This window comes from Hippichthys cyanospilos, chromosome 8 (assembly GCF_059441005.1).
Source record: "Hippichthys cyanospilos isolate Australia breed blue-spotted pipefish chromosome 8, RoL_Hcya_1.0, whole genome shotgun sequence".
NCBI classification, from domain to species: Eukaryota; Metazoa; Chordata; class Actinopteri; order Syngnathiformes; family Syngnathidae; genus Hippichthys; species Hippichthys cyanospilos.
In genome coordinates, this window is record NC_142376.1 from 915,584 (window position 1) to 926,593 (window position 11,010).

Below are 11,010 nucleotides of genomic sequence, written 5' to 3' on the forward strand. Positions count from 1 at the left end.
ATTAGTGACAATACACTCTCAAGGTCAAGAGCTCTCCCTCTCTCTCGCTCGCTCGTTCGCTCGCTCACTCTCATTTTGAGCTCTTTAAAAAGTGTCGAGTGGTCGTCGCAAAGGAGATCGGGACATCTCTTTTTTTTTGTTTTTTTGGAGCCAAGTCATTTGAGGATTAGGATCGTGTATTAGTGGGGAGGGAGGAGCTGATTGAGACGACTAATGGAAATGGGAAAAATCAGAAAGTTACGCTTACGCTCTCAACTTTTATGGTGCCGAGGCACATATTTTACACGTCCCGCCTCCCTATCCAACCTAAAAAAATAAAAATAAAAATAACAGGCTCACCACTCAACAAAAAAAATGTCAGATACACAATGCAAAGTTTATTTTGCATTCAATCTGTCAATCAACTCAAAGGGCACTCCTTCAAGACGCGTAAAGATCAAGGGATCGGACAAAATACAATCGTCAAATGTAATATCGGTATCGCTGATATGGGCAACTACTCAAGAGTTGAGCACTCGTACTGATATCGGATTGAAAAAAGCGATATCGTAATTGTTTTATCTATTCTTATATTAGTGCTTGATGGTCACTGCCTTTATTGCCCTATTACTTTTTGTATTGCCTACTTTATTATTTGCTCTATTGTGTGCAACGTAAGTCTGCTCGGGATAGTGAACACGTGTAGTCTTATTATGCGTACGACAATCACATTTTTGAATCTCGAACCTCATTAATTATTACCGTGTTTAATAAGCCACTTTTTTTTTCTGTATGCGGCCCTCAAAAGAAAAGGTTTGTGAACATCCCTGTTTTGGTGGTGCTTTGATACGTTGTCGCCATCTGGGTGAAATTTCAGCTCCCTGGTCTCGACACTTTCCCTTTGATGTCAAGCTCAAGTACTCGGTACTTGATATTGGTATCTGCGACTACTCAAGGGCGGAGCGATAGCAGGGTTATTACAAAGGCTCGGAATTGCTGGATACCATCGGCGGCGGCGGCCTATGAAATTCACATTCAGTCAAACGGGCCGATTTTCTGCGGCAAACGGAAAAGGATCGGTCGCGGCGCAGCGGTCGGGAACGGGCCAGCTAATGTATATTTAAGATCATCTTGAGTCTTATCTACTTTTTCTTTTTGTGCTGCGCAAACACATGTTAGATCTCAGCGGATTTTTTTGGAGGCGCGCCGCTTTCGCGCCGTTTCATCAGAGGCCGCCCGACCGCCCGCCCGCGCCCACGGAGATAAAATTAGTCGTCGTGCGCACGAGGATCCAAGGTGACTGGCGTGCGCTCGTCAGCCAATTAACTCCGGGCGTGTATATATAGCGCGCTATTCCGGGAAGAAGTGACGGACTTGAAAACGCTCATTATTGCTTGACGTTTCTTCTCCGACTTGTTTGCGTTATGACTTTTCGGGTCTTGCCGGAGAAGGCGCGGGGAACTTTTTCTTTTCCTTTTGCGTGGATTCATGAAGAAACGTTGGCGACTTTTAAAAAGCCCACGCAGTCGGGCTTCGGTGGCGTCTCGGGCCAAAGCCGCGCCCCCTCACTATATGCGAAATGCTTTATTTGTTTTTCTTCAATGGTATTGACCAAAAGAAAAACATTCACTCATTACTTAATATAAAAAGGTAAACGTGTACATTTTCTACAATTTACAATATTTTTATTTTAAGTGTTTGGGATTGAATGTCTGGACTCTTAAAAAAAAACGTGAAAATACGTCATTGGCATTGAATGAGTTAATTAAAAAAAAATACTGACTGCCTTCTACTATGGCATTCAGAGTGCCAAAAAAGACTTTTTGTTGATTTTTGGTGAGTATTTTTGTCAGTTTGTGACAATTTTGTCACTTAAATGTGGACGGACGTGAAGACAGCTGGAGCTGTAGTGGCCTGCCACTGCCTTCTTCTAATTCAGTCAGAATGTTCATAAAAAGCAATTTTGATTGATTTCTGGTGAATACTTTGGAAAATGTATGACTATTTGTGTCCCTTAAACATGTCCTACGTCTGTAAAAGGACCCAAGTGGAGACAATTGGAGCCTGCAAACGAGTCAGAACGCAAAAAAGACTTTTGTTGATTTTCGGTGAAAACGTTTGTCGGTTTTGCGACCAGTTGGTCTCTTCCATGCGTCTCGCTTGTCCAAAAGGACGGAGGACGTCTCTTCCCGCATCTCTCTACGCGGCGACATACGGTGACAGGAGACGGCAGACGTGCGCATCTCCTCGTTTGTTTCTTCTCCGTGTCCGATAGGCGCGTTGGATGGCGTAGGCAGGAGAAGCATATGGAGGCGGAGCAAAAGGTGTCAATAGATCAACTAGCGCGCCGCATTTCCGAAGCGCTTAATTGGCTGTTTAAAAGCTCGTTAGCACGTGATGAGGAAACATCTGCTGCCGTTTTCGCACCTTTTCGCATGACGCGCGTCCGTGGCACCGGAGGACAAAAGCTTTCTTTTCTTCAACTCTTTGCTTACAAAATTGTTTCCCGACCGTTGGAATAGATTGTTTTTGAAACGCGAAAGAAAAAAAATCGGACTCAAACTTACGACTTAACAATTTTCTATAACATTTGACCGATGAATCGCAAAAACCTTAGCTGACGCTTTCTTTAACAAAATGGTTTTTTCCTCATATTTATTCATCTAAAAATGACAACTTTTTCTTGACAAAATGGAAGTCAGCTACAAAATGATTTCTCAATTGTTGGACTAGCTAAATTTCCCCTTTTTTTAAACAGACTTAAAAAAAAAACAGACTTAAAATATCTCTAAAATTTGACATTTTTTTAAGGAGAAAGAAAAGTAAACATTTATTTCAAAATGATCTTGGGGCCAAACTGATCTGAATCTGACTTTTCTTGACACCATAAAATTATTTCTTCCAAAACAAACAAAAACTTAAGGCAGCAAAATACAAATGTTGTTTTTGCATATTTTCTATACCATTTGACTAATAGTAATTTGTTGAGTAAATTGCTTTCAAAAACAATATTTTTTTTTAGTTTTTTAGTAAAACCCTGTTGCCCCCCCCATGACATTCTGACATCTGTGAAAAGTCAGCGCGCCAGGCTGCAATAAATAAATGAAGTCATACTCTTAATCCATTGGGATTTAGAGACAATTTTTCCCATGGGATTAAATAATGCAAGTAATCCGCTCCGGGGTCGGTCATCAAGCTTGTCTCGCGCAAAGAATTTCGGACTCCAGTCTCAATAGTTTCCCAATTTAGTACGGTTGTCGCTAGCGTACGAATTTGAGGAGAAATTCCCCATTGGACTTTAACAGTGCTAAAATTGTAACTACCGTTAACTCCCCGAATATTCGACGCACTTTTTCTTTTTTCTCCCAAAAAAGAAAATCAATAGTAAGTAGTAGTCAAACTTTTTGGGGACAGGTAAAACCTTTTAAGACAATTTTCCATTCATCTTTGTCAATTATTTTCTTGCGTTGGTATCCATAAATGATGTATTTGTTAAATTAAGCGTGTCTCAAATTTCCCATATTGTGAGTGGTCAGCGAACACCTCGCCGCATAGTTTCTTGTGTTCAGATTTGTAAATTATAAACAGTATTTGTTGCGGGTTAAGTGTGTTTGACATTTCCCGCATTGTGAGGAGTCAGTGAACGCCTCGCCAGTGTAGCTGAATGCGCTCCATTAAGTAAATACCGTAATTCCCCAAATATAGGACGCACCCTTAATTTTAGGGTCAAATTCCGGTACGGCGCATAAGACCAACCGTTTGGCGACAATTGCGTTCATATTCATAAGTTAAGTGCGTTGTGAGCGATCGGTTAACGCCTCGCCACTGTACCGTTGAATGCGCCCCAAGCGGTTTTTCTTTTTCACGCCACTCGGGGTATTTATGGCAAAATGAACTCGAGCTGCGTCGCGAGGAAAAAGAAAATCAACGCGCTTCCAGCACACTCAACGCTACACGGGCGCCGCCTTCGCCGGCCGCTCGCTCGCCTCGTGATGAGAATTCCAGGAGAAAGTCACATTTTTATCCAAAATACTACAAGCGCAACATCACTATTAATTACAAAACGTGAACGTTCCTATTAATCATAAACATTTCAAGTTTTTCATTGATTGGAAAAAAATTCAGCTAATTTTTCTCCTCGACATGACAAAAATGGCGCTAAATGCGCACGCGGGGGCGAAGGCACCGTGCGGGGATTCCATTTTCCCTGGGTTGCGGCTCGGCACGGGTGGCCCCCGTGACGCGCGGGCGCGAGCCGGCGGTCGTGTTAGCTTAGCGCCGCCTCCCCGCCCCCGCCCCCGCCCCGTCCCATCTGCCGCCCCGCGCCTCCCGGTCAATTACGCAAATGGAAGTGGCAATTAATTAAGTGTGCAAACACTTTGATTAAAGAGCTGACAATCAAGTCGGGGGGGCGGGGCCAAGCCACGCTGATGCCCACCTAATGACTCGGCGGCGCCAGCGACCCTAGCTGGAGGGCCCGCTAAATTACTTGCAGTGAATTATTGACTTAGCGTTTAAAAAAGTGCTCGCTGGCTCCGTGCGGCAAAAATTCAACTCTAAGCAAGATTAAATATTGTAAATCAGGGCCAAACGTGTTTGCTGAGGCTGCCAACAATTTTCTTCCTACCCTTGCAGTTTTGCCGTTAAAGGGACAGTCGGCTCATTTTTCAGCAGGAACAACGTATTATTCTGTCGATATGATTCATTTCATGGGCACGAACGCGAGGCCGGCGAAAACCTTTGAAATGTTACTCTTTTATTGTGACTGTAGAAATTTCAGAGTTGTTTAGTTTGGGTTTTTGATTCACTTTTTACATTTTACCGTTTTATTTTTACCGCAGAAATCACGGAGGTTTACTTGAGAAAACTAGAGAAAGTTATTTGGCTAACCCTCTTCAAATTTTATGGTTTTATTTTTACGGTAGAAATTACGGAGTTCACTGTAGAAAACTCGAAATCATTTTTAATCAACTTTTCCAATTTTACTCTTTTATTTCTATTGTAGAAATTAAGGCAGAAATTACAGAAATGTTTACCGTAGAAAACTCGAGGCACTTATTACGTTGTTTTGGTTTACATGGAACCTTTGAAATGTAACTGTTAGATTTAGTGTTGACATTTTGGAGAACTTTGTGAGAAAACTAAAGGACTTTTTTTTAGTTGTTTTGGTTTTCAAATTTTACTGCTTCATTTTTACGGGAGAAATAACGGAGGTTTAGGTAAGAAACTCGAGGAAGTAAATTAGCTGTTTTGGGTTACGTCCATGGCAAACATTTTGGAAAACTTTGAGAAAACTAGAGGAAGCTATTTAGCCGTTGTGGTTTTTGTTGACCTTTGAAGCTGACGAGCTTTTCTTCTGTTTCGTCTCAAAACGATTGAGGAAAAAATCGACATCATCGAAACGTGAAAAATTGTCGAATAAACGTACGCTTGGAGAGCTTTCAACAAAGTTAGCTTTGAAAATAAAAAAGGGCTTTAAATACGACTCCCCGTGATCCGTTCGGGTCCAGAAGAATAAACAGTCACTTTTTCGGGCCGGCGCCGGAAGCCGGCTTTTGGGAAAGTATGAGAAGAAGAGGATTTCCAAAGCGCGCCGTACCGTTTTGTTGTTTCTGCGAGCGGCTCCGATGGGTCCTCGGAACACCCCTTTGATGCTCCGGAGCTGTCCGTCACGCAGGTGGGTGGAGCTGATGACGATGTAGTAGCACGCCATTGGAAGCCCCTCGCACACTTTTCCTCCTGGTCCTACTTGAGTGTCATCAAGGAGCAAAAAGCGGAGGAGCGGAGTTCCCTCCGCAAGTTTCGCCGTGAAATTTTGGAGCGTCCTAAACGCGCCTCCCGCTTGCCCCCCCCCCCGAGAAATGTTGCCGCCGCAATCTCGGGTCCCCGCTCCACTTTGTTTTTGCTCTCCTGTCAGCGCGGGCTTGGAGGAGAAGAAAGGAGCAGCCAGCAGCGTGCCGCCGCCGCCGCGTTCTTCGTTGGGAGTGCTCTGCTCCTCACTTGGCCGCCGTTAGCGTCTGGCCTTTTAACGCGCGGAGTGCTGACGCTTGCGCTCTCTCACTCTCGCCATCCTCTCCTCTCCTCTCCTCCTCTCTCGCCGCCTTAATCATCTCCAGCTCCAGATCTCCCTCCTCCTCATCCTCCTCTCCAAGCGAAGGAAACAAGCGCCATCTAGCGGCGATCAGGGGAACTGCATGGACAAATGTGCCTCTCATTCCAAGCCCGCGCTAATATCCTTCACGGCTAGCTTACATTTCATGAATGACTACAGCGGTTGGCACACATTTTTTCAATGATGAAAAATGATAACCCGGGCAAACCCTTTTTGGATTGGTTAGCAATTTAGCAATGAACTGCTTGATGTTCCGATTCAAATTTAAATGGCAAACAAATTAGGGGTGCCCTGAACCAGTATTGATATCAGTCCAACATCAGCCAAAACAAAAAAGGATCGGAGCATAACGGCTAAGTATGTTTCAGATTTCCCACATTGTGAGCGGTCAGTGAACGCCTCGCCAGTGTAACGTTGTCTCGTTGTTTTTCCTTTTCCTCGTGTTGCGGCTCGAGTTCTTTGTGCCATAAATAGCAGAGGTTGCGCACCATCCATGTTCCACTAACTTTATGATTGTGTGCGTAGATGCCAAAATGTCTCAATCGGTAAACGAGTCAAACGGAATACCTTTTCGGCGTTGGCTAACCGGTGCTAATTGAATTAGACGGAGACATCCTAACCTTGACACGATTCTCTCCGTTTGACTAATATTACGGGAATGGACTCGGACGTCGGCGCGGTCCGCTCGTTTCTTTTCTTGAAAATAAAGCCATAATAACAACCACAGCTATCAAGAGCCGCTGCACCGGCTGCTAACAGCAAACAGACGTCCACCTGTTACGCTAATTATTGTTAGTAAGGAGATGGCCGATTTAAAAAGGCGCATCCGCGGCTTCCCGCATGTGTCTGACGGATCAAACTTCCTCGAGTGGCGTCGAATAAATATAATGGTAACCCTTAAGTCACCGTTTACAAGACGCACCCGTACATTTGGCCTGGTTGAAGGCCTGAAGACGAGTGTCAAGAGAGGACAAAGGATGTGCCGGGCAGATGGACAGCACACACACTCTGCGGCGGTCTGCTTTGCGGTTGCTTTTGCTCAAGCGGGTTCCGGGAAATGATTGGCGGCGGGAGAGCGTTTGCTTCCTCTCCGTAACCGCCAGCGCAACGATTCGGCCGAGAGTTGAAAACCACGACGACCTCCTAACCCCAACGGGAACTTTCTGAAAGCTACATGGCTAATATGCACTCTCCGGCCACAACATTAGGAACAGCATCCATCCATTTCCGATAGCGCTCATCCTCATTAGGGTGACGGCTAACTTTCAGCTTTAAGTGGAGAGTGGTCACTCAAAACAATTGGACACGTGACATTTCGGGCGAGTCTGCATTTTAGATGTTGTCACTCCGTTATCTTATATACCATATGTTTTTTATTTCTTGTATTTACTTTGGATGTAGTTTATTATTTTGTGTGTGTGTGTGTATAATAACTCAAACTCAACTACGTGTTGAAAAAAAATGAACTAATTGGGGGCAGTGATGAAGCCTCATGAAGCACTTGTGATGCAATCTTTTTACTTGTCTTGGTTTAAAAATGCAGTGAATATTTAATCCATTTTCAGTTTTACGAGCTTCATGTTCAAACCTAGGAGTGCCGTTTAGAGGAGCAAAAAAGAACTCCACAGGGGCTTCATGAGGTTTCATTTTCCCATCACAAAGTCTTCAATACACATAAAAGTTAGAAACCTACCGTATGCAGCATCGGCTTGATTGTCAGGTGTCTTGTGTTGAGGACAAAGCGTTGCCATGGTGATAAGTTTAAGCTAAGCGGGAGTCTTCATGTGGTCGAATGTGCTTGATGCCACCACAGGAGCTATTGTTGACAAAAAAAAAAAAAAGTACAGCAGGAGCATGTCAACATTGTCAACCGGAAGCATCTTTCAATTCTCCGCTTTCTTTTAGGCACCCATATATTATCCGACGTCATTATTTTCATTCAAGGCCAATAAATCACCAGAAAATCAGCACATAGAGTAGAGAGATGCGCTCAAGGACCACATGTTCATTCTAAGAATGAAACAATAAGGATTAGAAAATCATAACATGAAAACAAAATAATCACAGCACAGAATTACTGTACAAATGAACTAGCTATTTGATGGAAGGACGAAGCAATTTAATGAATGCAGGAAGTTTCGACAGAGATGTGTGTCCACTTCGGAATTTCCCTAAAAACCTCCTTAGCGGCTCAACTTTAATTTTCCAACGGCCAAAAGGTTCCGACTGAAATCGAGATGTATGAAAATAAGGGATAAGTCGATGATTTTCTCCAAACTATTTGTTACATTCAAATTATGACGACTGCATCAATATTTGAGCTACCTCTATAGGGCGGGGTTATTAAATATCCATTTAGTGAATTAAGTGTAGAATTAGAATATATCTGTATATACAAATACAGTATGTATATACTTCATATGGAAACTGAAATGGTAAAAATCATCCCCACAATTGAGTTGTTTCATGGTTGCGTTTGCACGCTTTCAGCAATGATTTTGAAACACGAATGATGTATTCAGAAACATATCTCAGAATTCACTTTACAGGTTCCTTAAGCATTGTGGACAACAATTGCACCTGCATGAATAACACCAGGCCGCTTTGGAATCCCCAATATGCTCACAATAATCCTGTGCGGATGACAAACAAAGCAATAATTGGGAACACGCCCCCCCCCCCCCCCCCCCCTCTCTCTGTGCCTCTCCAGTGTTGAATTGCAACATTTGCGCAGGGAGTCGGGCCGCGGAAGGATTGTCGGGACCCCCCCCGGAGAATCTCTGCCTTTCTCTAGTGCGCTGAGCAAATATTGCTGCAGAGCGTTGAGGAAAATAAAGGCCACTCTAAGCGGCTTATCTGATGAATTCCCCTCCCATGATCCACTGCTGTAATAATAAGCTTAAAACCCTCCCCTAAAGCGCCGCTAGATTCATTTAACACAAATGCAAATGTCGCCTGTTTAACTCCTTGCCGGGGTCTCAATTTATTTACTCTTTGATTCTCTATACAGGAGCACATTATGTAAGCGGTAAACATCTGTTTGCAAAGCGCGTGCAGGGGAAGCTGGCTGGGGGAAGCTGTTTGCTAGATAAAGAGGAAAATGTCAAATATGCACTTTGCTAGTGTTGTGCGTATTCAACGAATGCCTGCCTTTTTTTTTTTTTTAATAATACATCACACGCACACTGGGAGCAATAAGAGAGCTCGCGGCAGCGGAGCGGCAAGCCTGAAGGAAAAAAAAGAAAATGTTTTATCCCTGCGAGAGGACGGGATGTTTTGCTGCTTTGTGATAAGAGTGTGTGAACTCTGACACGCTCTGTTGGACCATGAGATGGTCCAACATGGTGGATGGAGAAGGCTCAAGTGTTTTCACTACAAGTTCCTCTTCCGTTATACTGCGGTACGACACTGAAGGGAAAAAACAAAAAACGTTCACGTGCTGCGGTTAGGAAACGGCTTAATTCATTTGCGAGCGTCGATTCTTTAAAACAGCAAATGTCAAACGGGGTTGGCATGGAGTCGCTTAAGATTTTAAGCATTTTTACCAGCAAATCTTATTTCATCCTAATGCCGTTACAAGAAAACTACGCTTCTCTTTTCAAATGAAGAGCAAATTAACTAGAACAGGAAACATAAATTGTGGGACTCCTATGCAAAACGTTGCAGGTTTAACAATAAGAAATAAGGGCGAGAGAAGTCATGGAGTAGTTCCGGTGCCTCGATTCAAAAGAAAAAAAATGCTTGTTGCTCGTCAGATGAAATGCCCACATCTGCTAGTCTAATAAATGTCGCCCTCTAGTGGTGGCGAAAGGTTGGGCAAAAATACACCGACGCACTGACGAATACAATTTTTTTCCGGCTTGAAAAAATGGACCGATGATGACGGAAAGGGGGCGGGGCTTTGAGGAATTGGACCAGCGAAAAAACACAAGTTGCCCACCTCTGCGTAAATTGTACTCGGAGCCTGCGTCGGCCAAGACGGATATGGGTCAGACGGCCTTGCCGGCACGTGTGCAGTCAGCGTACGAAAGCAGCCTTAAAGGCGGGATGGGACCGTGGTGGACACGCACGCATCCCTCCGCCGGCACGTCAGCGGCGCGGCCGGTTGAGCGGGCTGAATTGGCCGCGGGCCCCCCGTCCCCCGGAGACGCTACAGATGGGACGAGCGGAGCCGTCCTGCGGGCCCACTCGGCCGCTCGCTCAAATGTCAGAAAAATGTCAGGGGGGAAACCCGCTCGGCTCGGCCGCCGCTCCTCGCCGATGCCGTTCAAAAGCGGCAAAGGCCAAAGCTGCGCTTTGCCACGCCTCTTCCAAATCAGCGGACTCCGATTTGGACTTTGGGGCGTTGCTCGTAGAAAAGATCAAGTGCCGCGTGATGAGGGGAAGGGTCAATTCGGGTGGAGCTGTCCACGCATTTGGACATGAGGAGGAATGAAGCTGTGGCGCGCAAACATTGCGCTTGACGGGCCCGTTAAATAATCTACGACCTTTACGGGACCGGTAGGAATTGCCAGCCATTTGGCACAGTTTAGCTCCTCCTCTAAGCCGCTGGCACGCCACCAACACGCACACCTCCCCCCGACCCCCGCGCCTGCCAACAACCTCAAAAAAAAAACAAAAAAAACATACAGAAAAAGGGGACAGATACAACAAAAGCAGATATATATATTTCAGATGACAATATCGCAGCATCTCTCAGTGGGAGAAGCTTTCTGTGTTTCTGGCACACAAGCGCGCACACACACAACTATCCTACAGGCACTCACACATACACACTGTCGCTCACACTCATCATTCACATGCACAATCGCTCTCACATTCTCACACAAACACAATCTTGCACCCCAATAAACACGCGCTCACCTACGCAAACTGGCATGCAGCTCACATGCACACAATACACACATTTTTCCCCTGGG

At 44.8% G+C, this 11,010-nt stretch overlaps 2 protein-coding genes across 4 annotated transcripts in view; one reads left to right on the forward strand and one right to left on the reverse strand.

Moving 5' to 3' along the window:
• rbm45 (RNA binding motif protein 45) overlaps positions 1-11,010 on the forward strand; it is a 71,276-nt gene that overhangs the window by 51,272 nt on the left and 8,994 nt on the right. The gene's annotated exons all lie outside the window — the stretch shown is intronic.
• Positions 1-11,010, reverse strand: part of LOC148419744 (uncharacterized) — a 38,133-nt gene that overhangs the window by 26,495 nt on the left and 628 nt on the right. Inside the window, exons 2-3 of one of the 3 annotated variants that reach the window (XM_088422112.1) lie at positions 7,785-7,907; positions 5,579-6,150 (exon numbers count right to left, since the gene is read on the reverse strand). In XM_088422112.1, the coding sequence (XP_088278238.1) occupies positions 5,579-5,692 (114 nt within the window). In that variant the 5' untranslated portion in view covers positions 5,693-6,150; positions 7,785-7,907. Of the gene's footprint in view, positions 1-5,578; positions 6,170-7,784; positions 7,908-11,010 lie in introns of all 3 variants that reach the window. The other 2 variants (XM_088422111.1, XM_088422113.1) reach the window with 2 other exon arrangements.